We start from the raw sequence: 21,128 nt of genomic DNA on the forward strand, positions 1-21,128 counted from the left end.
AGGCCCAAGGTTGGGAAACACTGACTTAGAGCAAAAGTCGCTATCACCACTGCCAGAGAGAGGACCTCAGTTTTGATCTGGACTGCAGTAGAAGCATAAAGAAAGAAGAAATTTTTGAAAAACCGTTTGCACATGTTTCATCTGTTGTGTATTGATGCTTTCGGACGTAACATGGAGTTAAAGTTGTAGCGATTGTTTCGTTTGCTTAAAGAAGGTAGGTTTCCAGGAGGCACTGAGTATTCCCCCCCCCCCTGAAAAGGGGACAATAGGCCAAATAAATTTGGGAACCTCTGGTCTAGAGAAAGAGCTGAGTGGGGAACTTGGGGAAAATGAACAAATATTGTTCTGGATCAGATGTAGAACTGCGTATTAATGTTTCTGAGACACACTTCTTTGGAAAAAACAAACACACCCAGAGCCTGCATACTGTATAGTGGTACCTCGGGTTAAGTACTTAATTCGTTCCGGAGGTCTGTTCTTAACCTGAAACTGTTCTTAACCTGAAGCACCACTTTAGCTAATGGGGCCTCCTGCTGCCGCCGTGCCGCCGGAGCACGATTTCTGTTCTCATCCTGAAGCAAAGTTCCTAACCCGAGGTACAATTTCTGGGTTAGCGGAGTGTGTAACCTGAAGCGTATGTAACCTGAAGCGTATGCAACCCGAGGTACCACTGTACTTGACAATCTCTCTGTCCACTTTTGGTTCTGACCCAGCCCATGATTGGCTCTGTCCCCTGACTGACTTTTCCAATGGGTCAATGGCCCTTCATTGGGTAACAGTTCACCACCCCTGCTGTAAAGGCAACCCAAAACTTTTCACTGCTTGGAAGAAGAAAGGGCAGGAGAAGGGACCTCACACAACCTATGTTGGCTGGAAACTTACAATGCCTTTATTTACTTATCTATCTATCACAAATAGACAGGTAGAACAGGTAATAGAGGGACCCATTCTGAGGTTCCTAGCCTCCTGCCTGAACGAGTATTGGGGGTGGGGGGAATACTGTAGTTCACACAGCACGTAATTAATGTATGGAATTTCCGTGTGGTGTGACAATCACTTTGCTTGGGTGGTCTTGAAAGAGGATTAGACACATTCATGAAGGAAAAAGTTTATCTATGGCTATTCGTCAAGATGGCTATGGGTAACCTTCGGATAACAGGAGTGATACGCCTGCTCCGACTACCAGCTGACAGGGAGCAACAGTTGTGCCTACAGTCATACCTCATGTTACGTTTACTTCATGTTACGTTCTTTCAGGTTACGTCCTGCGGTGACCTGGAAGTACCGGAAAGGGTTACTTCCGGGTTTTGCCGCTCGCGCATGCGCAGAAGCGCAAAATGACATCACATGCATGCACAAAAGCGGCAAATCGCAACCAGCGCGTGCACAGACGTGCTCTTTTCATGTTGCAAACAGACCTCCAGAACGGATCCTGTTTGCAAGCAGAGGTACCACTGTACATCCTGTTTGTGAGGCTTTCTAGACAGTGGCGGAGCTTCATGCTGTGGCACCAGGGAGCGGAGAGCAGGTGGGGCGGGACTGGTGCTCGTCCTGGGGGCATGGCACGCCACCCACAGGGGTGTGGTGTGCGTCCTGTGGGCATGGCATGCTGCCTGTGGGGGCGTGGTGCCCAGCACAGGCGGGGGGGCAGCCGCGATGGCACCCCACCGGGATCACGCTGCCAGGGGCTGTGCGCTCCCCCCGCACTCCTCTTCCTCCACCACTGTTTCCAGAGGCTACAGCAAGAAACAGGTTACTGGACTGGGTGTGCTGAAGAACAAATTCTCTTGCGTTCTAATCGGCGCATAAGCTGGGAGGCCGGGGAGGGAGGGGAGAGGGCAAGTTAATTCATTTTCAAAAGCCTTGAAAACCTATTTGAAGATTATCTTCAATGTTGTCCATATGTGGAATGATGATTTTAAAAATAAGTATACCACTGTGGTTGCTACATTTGATATGGGACTAGGCTCTGACACACGGCAAATTTTGCCATCTATCTACGGAGCCGTGTTTTTCTTGAACAACTCTCGAAGGACAGAATATATGCAGCAGAGAAGAATACCTGCGTCTGCAACCCATCTATTTATATTATTTCACACCTATTCCTGGAATATAGATGTGCACAAAAGTAAAAACACACTTCTGCTGCTAGTTTTGCAAAGCTCAACGCACTTTTCACTCAAGATCTACAATAACTGGTGGTAATAGCAGGAAATAATACTGTGAGATTTATTTTATTTCTTTATTACATTTATACACCTCCTTTATTTTCCAAGCATCTGAAGGTTGTGTCCATGGTTCTCCTCCCCCCCATTTCGTCCTCACAACAACACTGTAAGGTAGGTTAGGCTAAGAGATGGTGACTGGCCCAAGGTCACCCAGTGAATTTCAGGGCTGAGTTGTAATTCAAACCCTGGTCTCCCAAGTCATAGCCCAGCCCTCTAACCATTTTTGATCATTATTAATTAAATTTGTATACTGCCCATCGTCCGAAGATCCCAGGGCAGTTCACAAAAGAAAAATACAAAACGAGAATACAAAATACATAATAAAAACAAACAAATGCAGACCAGTAACCAATATTGTATTTATCAACAGTAACCTTCAAATACAATAGTGGTAACTACAGTAAACAGTACTTCAGGGACCTAGTAGTCTTCTGAATGTCTGGCTTCTGCCAAGTTGTATAAGAACTTTTTGATAACATTCTGTTGTATAATTATGGGTACTTCCTGATGTTGACTGACCCAGAGATATTTTTAAAGGCGAGCATGTATGTACTATTTTCAGTTGTTGGGTACAGATGACACAAATGAATGAAGAAATGCTGGAAATCTTGAGAAATCCCAGTGTACGTTCAGACTGAATTGTCGCTTGCATGTTTATTTACATTTTTAACATCTCTTATCAAGGAAGACCTGGAGCATATCTGTAATGTCAACAACGCTATGGGCCAGATCACCACATTTTGAACTGGCTTCTAACCCTGGGCAGCGATCAAAAGAAGCTTCATTCAAAGAGCATTGTAGTAAAGTGGTTTGAAATGATTCCCGCCAAGTTGAAATCTAACCAAAGAGTATTTTGGTTGGCAATACTTGCTCCTGGTCACCATCAACTCGATCTGGAGTTCCACATGTACCCTAATGCTGCAAATCAGAAGATTAACTAGAGAAGGCATAGGAAGTTTATATATACAGTGGTGCCCCGCAAGACGAATGCCTCGCAAGACGGAAAACCCGCTAGACGAAAGGGTTTTCCATTTTGGAGGTGCTTCGCAAAACGAATTTCCTATGGGCTTGCTTCGCAAGACGAAAATGTCTTGCGAGTTCCTGCAGGGTTTTTCCCCTCCCCCCCTTTTCTAAGCCGCTAAGCCGCTTATGTGCTTATCCGCTAAGCCGATAAGCCGCTAAAAGCCGCTAATAGCGCTAATCCGCTAAGCCGTCAATGGGCTTGCTTCGCAAGACGAAAAAACCGCTAGACGAAGAGACTCGCGGAATGGATTAATTTCGTCTTGCGAGGAACCACTGTCCAGTGGTACCTCTGGTTGCGAATGGGATCCGTTCCGGAGGCCCATTCGCAACATGAAAAGAACGCAACCCGCAGCGGCGTGTCTGCGCACGCGCAGGTTGCGATTCACTGCTTCTGCACATGATGTCATTTTGTGCTTCTGCGCATGCGCAAGCTGCGAAACCCGGAAGTAACACTTTCCGGTACTTCCGGGTCGCCGTGGGACATAACCTGAAAGAGCGTAACATGAAGCGGACATAACATGAGGTATGACTGTACGTGCCAAGGAGGAAATACAAGGTTAGTTTTAATGATAATCTCTGGCATTTGCAAACTTCACTTTTCACACTTTAGGGCACATCTCCACACATATGATGACAGTGGGCAGTGTTATGTTCTGCAAACATACATATAAGAACATAAGAGCCTGCTGGTGGTACAGCCAATGACCCATCTACTTCAGCATCCCATTCTCACAGAGACCAACCAGATGTCCATAGGAAGCCTGCAAGCATAACCTGAGAGGAAGATCATTCTCTCCTACTTGTGATTTCCGGAAACTGGTATTCAGAGGCTTATCGAATCAGACAGTGGAGACAGAAAATGGCTGTCATGGCTGGTGGCCATTTATAGCTTTATCCTCCATGCCTGTGTCTAGAATTACTGCCCTTAAGTACAAGCCTACAAAGTAGGTGGAACTCCCCGTCAATCATGAAAAAGCAGGATACTTGATCACACAAGGCTCTGCAATCGCCTTCAAGCTTATATATGCACCAGTGCATGGTGCAGACATGCATTTTAATGGATGAAATGTGGGGAAGGTGATTCTGTCACTGCCCACCTTTCTCATTGTATACATAAATATAAAATTTATATCTCAGGAATTCTGTTCAACATAAATGAATTATTAAACGAATATGGAATGTAACAATTTGGTTTCTGTACAGAGGAACTGATAATACTCTTGTTAATTATGCGCAACAGATAATCCAAGTTAGTTATGTCAAGGAAATAAGCATAATGCAGGATACCCTCCTGACAATTTGAGTTCGGACTCTTATAAAATCTGTTGGCAGGTAACGTTTTGTAAATGCCCTTCCTTGAGGCTAAACATTTTTTACAGCAATGAATGAATTCCTAAGAACGAGTCTGAACTAGTGGAAGTGATTACGCAAAGGGCAAAAAAGTGATGTGCTGAAATTCCTAATTGCTATGGTAGTATAATGTATTGATCATGAAAACCATTTACAAGTGTTTAGCATTCTCCGGTTACACTTTAGGATGCGGGTGGCGCTGTAGTGTAAACCACTGAGCCTTGGGCTTGCCGATTGGAAGGTTGGCGGTTTGAATCCCCATGATGGGGTGAGCTCCCGTTGCTCGGTCCCTGCTCCTGCCAATCTAGCAGTTCGAAAGCACGCCAGTGCAAGTAGATAAATAGGTACCACTCCGGTGGGAAGGTAAACGGCGTTTCCGTGCGCTGCTCTGGTTCGCCAGAAGCGGCTTAGTCATGCTGGCCACATGACCCGGAAAAACTGTCTGCGGACAAACGTCGGCTCCCTCGGCCAGTAAAGCAAGATGAGCGCCGCAACCCCAGAGATGTTTGTGACTAGACTTAACTGTCAGAGTACCTTAACCTTTAGCATGTGTATAGTATACTTGCTTTACTTCTATATTTGCATCGATATGCATATTGGATGCCTTCTATAACACATTTTGCAGACTTCATTGTATGCATTGTAACCAGGCATAGTGATTTTTTGGAACTGAGTAATTAAAGACGAATAGTGGATAAATAGTAGTTAGGAAAATGAATGAGAATCAAGATGAAATGAAGCTGTAAATCCTGGAGACAGTATTGTTGAAACTTGAGATTATACCACTTTAAATGGTCAGAAAATCATCCCTTTCAAGTGCATTCTCAGAAGGAGTTAATAATTTTTTCTTTGGTATTTCCCCCCTATTGGTGTAAACAGCTTTCAGGTATGTTTTTTGGTTGAATTTTTTTGTCTGGGCCACCTGTCATATCATCATAATTGGGCCCATGCATCAAACAATTTGTGTGGACCAAAATAGGGTAGTCAGTTTTCCAGAAGCTTGGGGAATACACTATGCGATTTTGCCCCACATAGGTAAGATTGCACACGAATAGACATCATTCGGACTGGCTGAGTTGGACTGGTGAAGGCAGAATTGACTTGCTGGCTCCATGCATAAGGCCAGGACAAAAGCTGAAAATATTTCCCAAACTAGCCCACTGTAGGCTTAGGGTACTTTCAGAGGGTCACTACTTTTGGGTGGGATTCAGACATCAGGAAATTCAAATCGCACAATTATAATTGATAGGGGGGGACTTATGCAACAAACCTGCTTCCCCAAAGATCAGACTTTTTGAAATTAGGAAAAGCATCAGTCAAATGCAATGGGAAGTGTGGGATAACACTTGTTTTGACACAACCTCTCCACAAACAAATCAGGATGAAAGCTCAATAACCAAATTGTGCCCTCGCTCAGGGCACCATATTACCAAGCTCCACCCCTGGAGAGTGCTCTTGGGCTCAAATCTGGCTTGCGAGTTTCCTACAGGCATCTGGTTGGCAACTGTGAGAACAGGATGCTGACCCAGTGTGTGCCTTGAAGTGCGTGGACCTGTCTATAAAGGTACAGGAAGCCCTGACCATTAGGTCCAGTCATGACCGACTCTGGGGTTGCAACGTTCATCTCGCTTTACAGGCTGAGGGAGCCGGCGTACAGCTTCCAGGTCATGTGGCCAGCATGACTAAGCCGCTTCTGGCGAATCAGAGCAGCGCATGGAAACACCGTTTACCTTCCCGCTGGAGCGGTACCTATTTATCTACTTGCACTGGTGTTCTTTCAAACTGCTAGGTTGGCAGGAGCAGGGACCAAGCAACGGGAGCTCAACCCGTCACGGGGATACGAACCGCCAACCTTCTGATCGGCAAGTCCTAGGCTCTGTGGTTTAACCCACAGCGCCACCCGCGTCCCCAGACGTGTCTATAGCACCCTGCAAAAAATAAAATCCTCCTTCTTCTTAGCATTTGCATTGCTGATGTGAGAAGTACAAACAATACAAACATGGGCACAGCCAGTGCTTTTCTTGTGGAAAAAAGGTGCCATTACTCACCGTGAAGTTGTTTCAGTAAGTGCCACACTTTTAACCACGGCTTTTCTTCTAGGGAAAAAAAGAGAGGTCCCAGTCAGGTTGCCAGTTGCATCACTGGAATGCGCCACAACATCATCCAAGTGACCTCAGTGTGCATTTCAATTTCAAATATTATTTCTGCTTTTTAGTTAAGCAAGATGGCTCAGTTGGTTAGAGTGTGGTGCTGATAATGCCAGACCCTCCAAGTCTTCCTATTTTCCAGGGACAGCCCTGGATTTGCAGAAGCTCTCCTGGTTTCTGATTTCATGCCAGAATGTCCTGCTTTCCCTATCATTGGAGAAATGTTGGATGGTAAGGTAAAAGGTAAAGGTAAAGGTACCCCTGCCCGTACGGGCCAGTCTTGACAGACTCTGGGGTTGTGCGCCCATCTCACTTAAGAGGCCAGGGGCCAGCGCTGTCCGGAGACACTTCCGGGTCACGTGGCCAGCGTGACATCGCTGCTCTGGCGAGCCAGAGCCGCACACGGAAACGCCGTTTACCTTCCCGCTGGTAAGCGGTCCCTATTTATCTACTTGCACCCGGAGGTGCTTTCGAACTGCTAGGTTGGCAGGCGCTGGGACCGAGCAGCGGGAGCGCACCCTGCCGCAGGGATTCGAACCGCCGACCTTTCGATCGGCAAGTCCTAGGCGCTGAGGCTTTAACCCACAGCGCCACCTGCGTCCCGGATGGTAAGGTAGGATGTCCCTATTTCCATCGGAGAAATGTTGGATGGTATGGAGTTATCTGACCCCTGAACCGTCTGAAGGCAGCCCTGTATAGGGAAGTTTTTTAAAATGTTTAATGTTTTTTGTTTATATATGTTGTAATCGGCCCAGAGTAGCTGGGGCAACTCACTCAGGTGGCTTGGTAATAATAATAATATGGAATAGGATATCCCTATTTTCATCAAAGAAATGTTGGAGGGCATTCAATGCCAAGGTTGCAGGCTTGATCCCCACATGGGATGGCTGCAAATTCTTGCTTTGCAGGGGGTTGGACCAGAATTCCGTGGTTCCCAATGTGGGGCACACGGCCTACGGGGGGGGCGCTATTTGATTTTTAAGGGGGTCAATTCGAGAATGAGTTACAGGAGTTCACTTTTTGAATAATTAGAATTATATGTCGGGCGGGGGGAGGGGATCAGGATTTTAGAGACGCTAAGGTTAAGGTTACCAGATTTTTTTCAAAGAAAAAAAGAGAGAGAAAAAGTTATTTTTAAAAAAGTAACCATGGTTAGGTGGGGCATGACAAAAAAAAAAAAAAAGTTTGGGAACCACTGGACTAGATGATCCTCACAATTCTATGATTCTAAGTATATTTATTTACTTGATGGGGGGTGGGTGGGTTCAGTCCACGCCCACGAATAAAAATAAAAAAGCCACGGCGCGTGCCACAGAGATGATGAAGGAAGTCCCCTTCCAGGAAACAAGCGGGGGACGTGCGATGATGCCCAGCCGCCTCTCTCTGGGCACTATTCTTTTTCTTTTTGCCTCAGCTTGTGTGAGAAAAAGAGCAACCTGAGGGCGAGGGAGGTTTGGCCTCAGGCCCTTGATTGACAGGCAGCTCCGAAGCGAGCCCGGGAGGGAGGGTGGGCCGGAGAAGGAACTGACTGCGAGAGTTAAGAAAGTCCTGCCCAGCTGTTTGCGAACTTTTTAAGATTTCCTGTTTCCTCTGCAAGGCAGGGCTGAAGCGGGGAAGGCGGGCGGGGGTGAGTCGCACACGCCCTCCGAGCAAGCAGCCGAGAGCCGCGGCTGCTGCGGCTGCTGCTGCCTCTGCCGGGGCCTCGCTCGCTCGCCCGCTCGCCCGCTTTCCGCCTCGAGGGACCCGCCTTCGCCTCCGGAGGAGCCCCTCGCCGCGCCCCGCGCGCCCCGCGCCCGCCTCTCCTCCGCCGCCGAGCAGCCCAGCGCCCCGAGGGAGCTGGACAATGAGCGGGGCGCCCAAGCACGTTTTGCTGTGGACTCTCTTGCACTGCGCGGCTTGCCCGCTGGCTCGGGGTACAGGTAAGCCTCGCCTTCGCTTCGCTCCCTGGTCTCTGGGCTTCAGACGCTTCCCCGCCAAGGTCGAGCTTGTGAACAAGGCACCAGAAGCCCATTATTATTATTATTATTATTATTATTATTATTGGCCAGGTTCATAGCACCACAGAATTGCAAAGGAGCACGACAGAATTGTAAAGGGACACGGGTGGCACTGTGGGTTAAACCACTGAGTCTTGGGCTTGCCGATCAGAAGGTTGGCGGTTCGAATCCCCGCAACGGGGTGAGCTCCCGTTGCTCGGTCCCTGCTCCTGCCAACCTAGCAGTCTGAAAGCATGCCAGTGCAAGTAGATAAATAGGTACCGCTCCGGCGGGAATGTAAACGACGCTTCGGTGCACTGCTCTGGTTCGCCAGAAGTCACGCTGGCCACATGACCCGGAAGCTGTACGCCGGCTCCCTCGGCCAATAAAGCGAGATGAGCGCCACAACCCTAGAGTCGGCTACGACTGGACCTAATGGTCAGGGGTCCCTTTACCTTTACCACAGAATTGCAAAGGGTTCCCCCAGGGTCATCTAGCCCAACCCCCAGCAATGCAGGAATCTTTCCTTCGAACCCACGATCCTGAGGTTGAGAGTCTCATGTTCTACCGACTGAGCTGTGTTGTGTTTCTGGGGTTGGGGTGTTGATCTCCCTCCCAAAAAAAGTTAAAACTTTTGGAATGGTTTTTCTTCTTTCCTCTTGAAAAGAGTGTTGTTTTGGAGGAAAGCATGCTTCTCCCCCCCCCTCCAACTTCTGTTCTTGCTTGAGGTGTGGTGCAGAAGTTTTCATCCTGAACTCTGGATATCTGGCAAGGAACAGCTGCCTTGTGTCTTGCAGATGCACCCGTAGTCGCCACATCTGGCCTAGGAAGAGCTGCTTGCAGCTGTGAAATTGGTGGGTTGTTTGCTCCTGGCATGATGGCAGGGCTATTGGCAATGCACATGAGGGTTTGGGGTACAAATCCCTAGAAATAGGGGAAGTGAGTCATGCGCTGATGTTTTCTGAGTCACAGTTCCCCAGAAAGTAAAGGATCCAAATTCCAGAACGCCAGTTCCCTTAATTTTGCAACTATAACCCAAGTGCGCCAAGAGACATAAGAACTCCCTCGTTACAAACTTAAGGGTAAAGCGGCCGTGTGGCCTGTCCCTAGAGTGCTTTTAAAAAATCCTGCACCTTTGTTTCTTCCTTCAGCTGGGTTAAAGCTGTTCGGAGTGTAAGCATGTGGTTGTACACAGTTTGCAGTAGTATGGTGGCAACTTCATTTTAAAAACCGCTACGCTAAGCATCTGTAGAGGGAAGCAGTGTCTTTCCAAGTCACTTGATCAGTGTTTTGTGTCCAGGTTTTAAGTTGTCTCATGACTCCTTGTGTTCTTCATTTTGCTTTCCGCCTTGTTCAAGTGTGGAGCTCTTCAGTCATTTAACACGCTTCAGTGCAGACTGTTAAGTAGCAACAGCAACAACCACCACACTGAGGACTGATGTGCAAAGCCCTTTTACTGCAAAATCCTTTTCACTGGTTATTATGGGTACCAGTGCTGTCAACTGACGATATAATCAGAATAGCTAAGCTTCTCGAACGTTAACACACAGCTTAACTTCTCTCATCACATTCCTGATGGGGCACAGCACACCTTTTTTATTTTAACTTTTGGTCGTCCTGTATGTTCTATTTTTAGGTAGTCTGTTTACGTAGTACAAGGTTGTACTCAAGGCTTTAGGCACATATTTTGGCCCTCAGTTCCCATCAGCCTGGGCCAGCACAGCCAGTGGTTAGGAATGATGGGAGTTGTAGTGTGGCAACATCTGGAGGGCCAAATGTTCCCCAGCTGTGATCTGTACTTTTTGCCAAGAGCAGCTGCCCAGAAATCTCATGCTCTTTTAAAATGTACTGCCACTTCCCTCTCGCTTTTGGTCTCTTATTCCCGGAACTACCTCTATCCTTACGGATCCTTCCTCAAAACCCACTTGAAGCGTAAGGATACATAACTATATTTGAGCATATTCATTCCCAATTCCCTTGCACTTGTTCTCCTCTAGAATGTAAAGCTCTGTGGGATGGGGACTTGCCATTTTCACTTATTGTTAATGATGGAAAGTGACATGAACATTGTTGGTACCGTACGAAGTACAGTGGTACCTCAGGTTCAGTACTTAATTCATTCCGGAGGTCTGTTCTTAACCTGAAACTGTTTTTAACCTGAAGCACCACTTTAGCTAATGGGGCCTCCTGCTGCTGTTGTGCCGCTGGAGCCCGATTTCTGTTCTTATCCTGAAGCAAAGTTCTTAACCTGAAGCACTATTTCTGGGTTAGCGGAGTATGTAACCTGAAGCCTATTTAACCCGAGGTACCACTGGACGCAGGTGGCGCTGTGGGTTAAAGCCTCAGCGCCTAGGGCTTGCCGATCGAAAGGTCGGCGGTTCGAATCCCTGCGGCGGGGTGCGCTCCCGCTGCTCGGTCCCAGCGCCTGCCAACCTAGCAGTTCGAAAGCACCTCCGGGTGCAAGTAGATAAATAGGGACCGCTTACCAGCGGGAAGGTAAACGGCATTTCCGTGTGCGGCTCTGGCTCTGGCTCAGGCCAGAGCAGCGATGTCACGCTGGCCACGTGACCCGGAAGTGTCTCCGGACAGCGCTGGCCCCTGGCCTCTTAAGTGAGATGGGCGCACAACCCCAGAGTCTGTCAAGACTGGCCCGTACGGGCAGGGGTACCTTTACCTTTACCTTTACCACTGTATAATGTCCACTGGCAGATTTACTAAGGACTACTTCCCTGTATACTTTCTTTCTTTCTTTCTTTCTTTCTTTCTTTCTTTCTTTCTTTCTTTTTTAAAAAGCCATCCCATAGTAACATAACAAACAGGGTGATGCTTTTGTATTGTTTGCAAAATGATGGTTAGTGGGGGGAAAGGAGAGGTAAAAATACAGTGCTGGAAAGGAAACCTGTATATTAAGGTTAGCATCTTACCATTCAAATAGCTACCTATAGTGATATTAAGCATAAATATGCAGCATGCTTTTAAAAACAAACAAACTGTTGATTTAAAATGTTTTACTTACTTAGCATGCGTAAAATCAGTTTAGCTATGTCACAGTACAGCATTTGTAGCGTTTTATGTAAAGATCCTGCAAACACTTGCATAGCTGAGTACCATGCAAAGTGTTAGCAATATCTGTGCATTTGCTGAAAGGTTAGGTCCAGTTGCAGATTATGATAATAATGGAATGTTCCTGTACTGTAATATAAAACTTGTACGATAGAGAAGAACGTACGCTTGGAATAAGTACTCACGTTAGAAATTCTCCTTGTCTCCTTTCCAATGCAAGTCTTTGCATCTCTTGAAGGAATAGTGGTAGATCGGCTTATGAACTTAATCAGTTCCGGAAGTCCGTTCCTAAACTGAAACTGTTCTTAAACCGAGGTGCACTTTCCCTAATGAGGCCTCCTGCTGCCGGTGCCTTTCCACCATTCAGCTTCCGTTCGTAGACTGAGGTAAAGTTTGCTAACCGGAACACTACTTCCGGTTTTGCGGAGTTCGTATACCAAATAGTTTGTAAACAGGGCTGTTCTTAAACCGAGGCACCACTGTAAGGGGATCTTCTAGAGCAGGCATCCCCAAACTCAGCCCTCCAGCTGTTTTGGAACTACAACTCCCATCATCCCTAGCTAACAGGACTAGTGGTCAGGGTTGATGGGAACTGTAGTCCCAAAACATCTGGAGGGCTGAGTTTGGGGATGCCTGCTCTAGAACAGCTTTCCTCAACCTAATGCACTTGATGGGTAGGGTTGATGGGAACAGTAAAACATCTGGAGAGTACCAGCCTGGGGAGGCTGTTCTAGAGCAGGAGCCGAGACAGCAGTAGCACTTTCTGCATTTATACACGGCTGTTTGGGTCGTGACCAGTGTTATCTGAGAGCTAGCACAATCATTAAGAGTGGTGACCTTGTATAACAACTTGGCTTTATCTCTGGGTTTTACTTCTGCTGTGTTATATCTTAGGCTGAAAGAGGATAAAAGTTTTTGTCCAAGACATCCAAACTGTATACAGGCCCAGAAACTCCTGTTTGTGTGGCCCTGCAAGCAGGATCCGTTTGCCATATTCACAGTCCCAAAGGGACTCTTGGCTAAATATGCATACTTTCCTTGTGATTTCTTCCTTTCACAATTAAATGGCATTGCCTTTATCACTATAGCTATGTTCACATGTCCCAGTAAACGACATTGTCATGTCGTCTGGACTGGCAAACTTTGTGGTTCATGTTAATTTATGACGAGTTTCAAACAGGCCAGCGCCTAACCATGGTTTCTGAAGCTGTGTCCCTTAAACAAACCGTACTCCATGTCAGCCACAGTTCCTGGTTTTGGAGGGTATGGGAAGCTGTGATTGGCTAAAAGCAGATGCAAAAGCTCCAAAACCCCCCTTGAACACAGGGCAGGAGGGGAGATAGTGTGTGCAAGCCCAAGGCTTCTTCCTGCTCAAATCTGTGTGCTGCTAATGATCCCTCTTCATACGACCATGAATAGTTCGATTATAATTACCTTGGTGTATTCGGAATGACAATGCTTTTATTTTTATTACTTAATCTCTAATGGGCATTCTCAGGTTTAAGACCAATGACCTAATTACTCAAAGCCAATTATTTCTTTTTTGAAAAGCACATTTTCCTGTACACACATAGTACATACAACACAAGGGATATCTGCCAAGTTTATCTCTTTATCAGTCAGTATGATGAAGACATGCAGCTGTGGAAAACACAGCTTTTTGCACATGAAGAAAGTTCTCGGACAAGGATGCAGTTTGCCAAATATAACTTGCATGATATAGTACTAACATCACAATAAATAAATAAATAAATAAATAAATGGGGGAAACCGGACATTGATATTGCTCCCTTCTGAATATATATCCTGCTTTTTAAATTTTGTTTTGTACTGTTGAATTATGCCTGCTTTCAGTAACATACCCTCTGTCTCCCAGGTTGCACTGCTGAGCGGTTTGCCCTCCCTGAACCTATTTACTCCTGAGTAGCATGCATAGGATTGCATTTTGCTTTGGCTGACTTGGAGTGAGTGAGTGAAAAGGGATTCTTTCTTGGGCAGGAGATTTGGCAGAGCTAGCTTTTTCCTGGCTTGTATCCCTGGGTAACCTCCGTTGAAGTAGATAAAAACAAACCACTCCCTGTTAGCGGAAGACTGCTGGCAAAAATCTTAGTAACATGAAATACCCAAAGTACATCACTTTCTGTACATGTACACCAAATGCATATTTGGTGGTGGTGGAGGAATGGATGCTTGTTGGTGTGCAGAACAGAAGGTTCAATCCTTAAGGAAAACACTCCATGTGTAGTTTGAAGGGGCAGAGAAAGACAGAGACTGCTGGCTTAGTGTCTCTAGTTAAAAATTTGCTGAAACTTTGGGTGGGAGCACTTTTTTTTTGAGGGGGGAGGTTAGTGCTATCTTTGGGGGTTAGAACATAGAGAGCTGCCTTATACGAAGTCAGAACAATGGTCTATCTAGCCTAGTACTGTCTACACTGATTGGCAATGGCTCTCCAGAATTTCAGGCAGGATATTTCTGGCTCTCCCTGGACATGTCAGGAATCGAACCTGATTCCTGTTCCGCCACTGAACTACGGCCCTTCTCTGGGGATCTACCTGTAGCAGCACTTTGGCTACGCTTCGTTCTCTGCTTGTATGTCTGTAAATATACAGATCTTTCAGAGATAACATAACATGCTGCCACACAAAGGAAACTCGGTTCCATAGCTCCGTACCTACCAAGCCTGATGGGGTTGCCAGAATGTTACCTTGGGCTATATCATCATCATCATCATCATCATCATCATCATCATCAAACCTTTTATTGGCATCACATCCAAACATCCAAAACAAATCAATAAAGAATTACCACTTCCCCAATAGCACAAAACATTTGCTAAAAGAATGGCAGAGCAGTCTATCATCACATCTCTAGGTCTCCTGGGAGATCAGACGTCTGCATTGTATTTCGACGACAAAAAACCAAATAGAGATATTTACCCACTAACTTGGTGAGCTCCTGATCATTCCCCAGTAATAGAAAATGTATGACCTCCAACTCTGGTTTCCATTTGGGGATACAGAATTGATCTAGAAATTGCTGACTGAGATAGTTTACAATAGTTTACAATAGTTTACAATTAAGAACCATATGTATAAGGGTTTCCACCAGGTGTTCTTCACATGGGCAAGTTCTTTCTCTTTCCACCCTGCCTGAGAACCTTCCCCAAAGGAGGTTTGATGGATTTGAATTAAACCTGGCCAGCGAAAATGCCCTTCTTTCTTGAGGGTTAAGCAGAAATTCAAGGTAATTGTGGTTAGTTTCATGTGACCTTGGGCTGTAGAGTTCCCTTCCCACCTTAATAAGGAAGACTCGGAACCAAACTACACATTACATTAATGCACAGCTGCATGAACCTTTAAATTTTTCACTGAATGTGGTTGCTTCTGGGCTCCCAACAGGCGTGTCAACTCTAGGGGGGAAATGACCTCTCAAGGACCACCTCCTGACTATGCGCCTCCTCCTGATGATGCATGTGTGACATCACAGGTGTGCGACAAGTGTCACGTGGACGGCGGGTTGCTGGCTACACCATCTTCGGCCCACGGTGGCCTCTGGCTCCCAGTGAATATCAGCACTGTGGTGGGAGGAATAGTTCAGCCTTCCTACCCACCATGGTCTCAGTGAAAGACAATGTCCACCCTGCTGTGTTTTGACTCAAGGAATAGCCAGTGGAGAACTTTCTCTTGCAGGGGCAGTTTTAATTAGGACAATGGCATGATAAGAAAAGATTAACTCCCACTGCCCCATCCTTCAGTGCATGATCCCGATTCTTACTTGACTCCAAGCGGCTGTTATTTGCAGTGTTTTTTAAAAAGTGACTATGCATCTGTGAATTTGAGTATTTAATGTCTATTGTAGCTTGGCCTTCAGGAAGCGTGCTGAAGGCCTGCTCTGCTTAGTGCCGTGATCACATCTTGAAACTGTGCAGCAGTTGTTAAGAGTTCTGCTATGACTAGTTGGTAAAAGATGAAGGAATCTGATAGATTCTCCCTCCTCTGAAGGCTTATGGCAGACAGCATTTCACAAATAAATGAAACCTCTAAATTTGAAGAAAGAAAATAAAAAAGGTGGGTGGGGTGGGAAACAGGCATTAGACGTTTCTGTAGACTTTAGTATCTCTATTCCTGCTGTTTTTTCTTTATTTTTCAGGGGAAAGCTCTGCCTCTCATTTAGAAAGGGGATGTCCAAAAAAAGACATGTTGTCACTTTTTGAAAATCAGATGTCTGCCTCAGATTGCTGTAATTGTAAACTGAAACAGCTGAACATTTGGGAAAATCTTAGAAGAACAAAAAAATAAAAATCTTCAGTTCCTCAAATTGTCTCGTCATGAAAATATGTGTTAGGTGGACAGAATAGCCAGAGCTTTCTGGTTTTTTGGGTTGCTCTTTTAGTTGCAATTCTAGCAATTTCTTACCTTCTCACATGATGCAGCTCCTAATTAGCACGAGGTAGCTAATTAAACAGGGCTGGAGATGGAATCTTCTCGTTATAGTATTGCACAAGCCAGGGAAATAGTTCAGCTCTGATTACAGCCTCGGAGCTACGTGTGAGCGGAATTGTTACCAGAAGAAGCACATGTCTGTACTTTTAAATTATCAACAAATTGTAATTGGCAGGCAGAATGGTCTGTATTTACAAGTAGGACCCCAAATATAGGACCTGTGTGCACCATAAGAACCACCCCCTTGGCTAAGACCCTCTACCAGCTTTTAAATTTTAATTTAAAAAATGGATATTTTATTTGTGTCATCCCCCACCACTTTGGTTGGCAAGTTTGCATTTTTAATAGGGGGAGAATAGCTGGCATTTTTGTCTGTATTTTATTTTGTGTGTAGGTATTTCACCTGTTTTGTTGAATTCTGAGCACCGTCAATATTCCGCACACACCCTGTGAAATGGGTACTTTCTGTTGCCCACAACATTTTCTTGTGACCCTCTTTTTTTGCAGCATATGGTTTAGACAGACACTCACCATTCAGTTTGTTGTGGTTCAGCAGGTACAGTGGTACCTCGGGTTAAGTACTTAATTCGTTCCTGAGGTCCGTGCTTAACCTGAAACTGTTCTTAACCTGAAGCACCACTTTAGCTAAGGGGGCCTGCTGCTGCCGCCGTGCCGCCAGAGCACGATTTCTGTTCTCATCCTGAAGCAAAGTTCTTAACCCAAGGTACTATTTCTGGGTTAGCGGAGTCTGTAACCTGAAGCGTCTGTAACCTGAAGCGTCTGTAACCCGAGGTACCACTGTATTCCATAAGCCAACAACCCTGTTAGTGTAAATGAGGAAGAGATTTTTTTCCAAAGAGAAAGAGCGTGCACAGAAAGTCTTCAGAAGGCAAGATTGCATATGTGAACTAATTACGGCTGTAAAGGGATTAGGGGTTGCTTGTGCGTAAGCGCCAAAACCGCTCCAAGCTGAGTAGTTGGCTAAAACCTCCCCTGACCGGACAGCCCTTACTTCGTGGCTGCCTTAATCACTGGCAGTATCCGTCAGTGGGCGTTTCCTGAACTTCTTCCAACATAAGAGCTCCTTGACAGAAAGTCTCCTCCTGGATTCCCTGCGCGACAGCTTTTTGCGCAGAGTGGGCGTCCCCAGGGGAGGTCCTGAACTCTCTCCACTGGTCTCGCTGGAAGCGTCCCTGCGCCTTCCCTCCGACTCCTCCTCCTTCCCTTCTTCCTCAGCGGAAGATCTCCCTCTTTCCCTGCTGGTTCCCTCCCCAGCGTCCGAGAGCTTCTCCACCACCCTGCGCTCCGATGGCAGTTCCCTGACAACGGCAATATGTGACACACACAAAAAAATGCCAGCTGTTAACTCCCCAACTATTACATTTTATTCTCAAGATTACATTAGTTTGTTGAACATGTATTAAATATGCATTAAAGCACATATCAAGATGAAATTCTGTGCATTTTATTATTGCTGCACTTACAATAGTTTTAATATATTGTGATTTTTTTAAAAAAACAACCCTATGTGTGAATTTGTAAGGCTGTTTTATCTATTCCTGTTAGCCACCCTAGGTTCCAAGTTGTAGCCAGTGGGTGGGAAAGGAATGTTTTGTATAGATAAATAAACATGCTACATATATGAATTGCTAATATTTACCTGACCACATTTCATGAGCTACCTAGTGAGCTATGTATCAAGTCTATACCAATAAATACCAGCCAGGCCTATTAATCCATAGCAGCCATTTCTACTTCTAATGATAGCGTTTTGGGGTATCTTTGGTAGCCAGCCAAATATTGGATGGGCAAGATCCTGCATATTCCTGACCTCATGCTGCACCTCTAAAACTCAGTGAATCCCTTGCTCCTTTTTCCAGCTCCAGGCCTTCCCAGATTTCCCCTCAACCCCTGGAGTAGGGCAAGGGAACAGGGGATTATTCCCATAGTCTTGCTGTTCTTTGGAGCAAGTTGCAATCCAAACACTTTGGAGTGTGGAGTGTGAAAATAGGAAGCCTTAGCCCTCTTCTTGAGCTTTGAGCTGAAAAGGGAACCACGCCTAGAATCATTGAGTTGGAAATAACCCAGAACCATCTAGAAACTAACATGCAGCTGGGTTCAAACCCACAACCTTGGCGTTATCAGCACCACACTCTGAGTTATCAAGTTGCTATCCCTGTGGTTTTGAACATAAGAATAGCCTGCTGAATCAGGCCAATGGAACATCTATTCCAGCATCCTGTTTTCACAGTGGCCAACCAGATGCCTGTGGGAAGCTAGGGAGCAGAACATGAGCACTTTCCCCTCTGGTAGTTTCCAGCATCTGATATTTCAAAGCATTGCTACCTCCATCTATGGAGGTAGAGCCTAGCCGTCATGGCTAGTAGCCATTGATAGACCCCTCCTCCATGATTTTGTCTAATCCTCTTTTAAAGCCATCCAAGTTGGTGGTCATTACCCCTCTTGAGGGGGCAAGTAGTTTTGACTATGCAATGCATGAAGAGGTCTTTTATCGGTCCTGGATCTTTCAACGTTCAGCTTCATTGTTGGGCTTCTAAAGTCCTCCTGTGACCACCTCAGGACTAGTGCTGCTCCTGAGAGATGACCCACACACTTTTACCACTGTATATCTGAGTTTCTGACACTGGTTTGAGTATACGCAGCTTGTGTATCCAGATCATAACCCCCACGTAAGATGTGAATGTACTGTACTTGGAGCATAGCATGACTGTAGAGATGAGATCCTGTTCCCTCCAACTGCTCTAGTGTTGAAGGAAAGGATGGGGCCCATCCTCTTCGTCCCAGAAAGTGATGCAACACTTCCTTTAGGGCATGTGGAGACTGGAATTACTGGTCCGTTATGCAAACATTGGGAATTAATCCAATTCCTTCTCACTGTCCCTTGCAAACTCTCTTGGATTTCTTTGGTCACCCTTGGAGAAAAATCAGCAGTTCTCTTTCCTAGTGAGAATCTGGAGCTTTCCACCTTGAAACTTCCCCCCAACACTTCATTTAATTAAATTTAAAATAGAAACAGAAAGGACTTGCAAAATTTAAGAAGAAAAGCTGAGCTTCCTGCATTCAGTAATGCCTTGGTTTATGCCAAAAGCAGGCATTCCACAGGAAGGCGGACATTTTTGAAATTTCTCAGATGCAAAACTTTATAGCCCGCAAACATCTGAAATATCCGTTCGGAGGGCTTGTTAGCAGCCGACTGTTAGCAGCATAACTGTTTGTTATTCTACTGAGCAGAGTTTAAAATCCGAGCTGCAATTTCAACTGAGGCTCGTTTGTAAAAGTTGGCACTGTGTGCTTAGCCATTTTAGAGTTGTATTAGGACTTTTCTATTTAACACCAGACTCTAGTGTAGGAATAGGGACGCGGGTGGCGCTGTGGGTTAAACCGATCAGAACTTGCTGATCAGAAGGTTGGCGGTTCGAATCCCCGCGACGGGGTGAGCTCCCGTTGCTCAGTCCCTGCTCCTGCCAACCTAGCAGTTCAAAAGCACGTCAAACTGCAAGTAGAGAAATAGGTACCACTCCGGCGGGAAGGTAAACAGCGTTTCCGTGTGCTGCTCTGGTTTGCCAGAAGCGGCTTAGTCATGCTGGCAACATGACCCGGAAGCTGTACACCGGCTCCCTCGGCAATAAAGCGAGATGAGCACCGCAACCCCAGAGTTGGCCACGACTGGACCTAATGGTCAGGGGTCCCTTTACCTTTACCTAGTGTAGGAACATAAGAACAGTGTGCTGGATCAGGCCAGTGGCCCACCTAGGCCAGCATCCCATTTTTGCTGGACCAGAGCACAAGGGCACACTCCCCTCCTGTGGTTTGTGATATGCAGAAACAGAATGTCTCAGATAGGGAAGGAGTTTGGTATAGAATAGGCATATGAGGCCTCAGGTTCTTGGGCACAGAAGCAGTGTTTGAAATTAGCCAGGCGCCAGGAGCATTTTGCACCTGGCTTTTGACCACTGGCGACCAACTGAAGATGCTTGGGTGCCAGGATATCATTTATCATAACCATCTGGGGTCATTGGATCTGGGATGTTTTCACACACTAGTACCCCATCCTGCAGAATTCTATCAGTTATATTTTATCTGCACAATCAGAATGAATTTCTGGAAACAAATTGCATTTTTTCCCTGTGCAGCCTGAGCAGGAGCAGTCACCATTAAGAAAAAGAGGTCAGAATAGACCAATATATATATGTGGACTGTCCCTGGTTGGATCAAGTGACTTTGCTTCTTTAAGTTCTCAAAGCTCTTAACCTAGCTCAAGGTTGTCATCTGAACTAGCCAGATGTTTAACTGAGAATCAATCACAGTCAAGTCCTCCATTTGAAAAGTAAGACTTTAGAGCCGTCTTACCCCCAAATTCAACTAGCTGTTCCATTTTGGCGACTGTAATCTTGGTTTAAGGAGCTAGGTTATATATCTGAGTTTCTAACACTGCACAGAAGTGCATGGGTTTAAAGTGTGTGTTTGTGTGCGGGTGGCGCTGTGGGTTAAACCACAGAGCCTAGGAATTGCTGATCAGCAGGTCAGCGGTTCGAATCCCCGCAACGGGGTGAGCTCCCGTTGCTTGGACCCTGCTCCTGCCAACCTAGCAGTTCGAAAGCACGTCAAAGTGCAAGTAGATAAATAGGTACCGCTCCAGAGGGAAGGTAAACGGCGTTTCCGTGTGCTGCTCTGGTTCACCAGAAGCGGCTTAGTCATGCTGGCCACATGACCCGGAAGCTGTACGCCGGGGTGGGGAAATGGAAGCAAAATACATTTAATAGCACTAATAACAGTGACTTAGATTGCAGTAATATTTCAAAGTATATTACGAGTGTGCACAATGCTTTGTGTGGAAGTAGCCTAGATTTAATTACCAGCCCTGGAAACATCTGCAGG

General features: G+C 46.0%; 1 protein-coding gene across 1 annotated transcript in view; it reads left to right on the forward strand.

Moving 5' to 3' along the window:
• The first annotated feature begins 8,389 nt into the window (after positions 1 to 8,389).
• Positions 8,390 to 21,128, forward strand: part of TGFBR2 (transforming growth factor beta receptor 2) — a 71,021-nt gene continuing 58,282 nt past the window's right edge. Inside the window, exon 1 of the mRNA XM_079947380.1 lies at positions 8,390 to 8,667. Within this exon, the coding sequence (XP_079803506.1) occupies positions 8,592 to 8,667 (76 nt within the window). The 5' untranslated portion in view covers positions 8,390 to 8,591. The remainder of the gene's footprint in view (positions 8,668 to 21,128) is intronic.

The sequence above is a fragment of the Podarcis cretensis genome (assembly GCF_951804945.1).
Source record: "Podarcis cretensis genome assembly, chromosome: 12".
NCBI classification, from domain to species: Eukaryota; Metazoa; Chordata; class Lepidosauria; order Squamata; family Lacertidae; genus Podarcis; species Podarcis cretensis.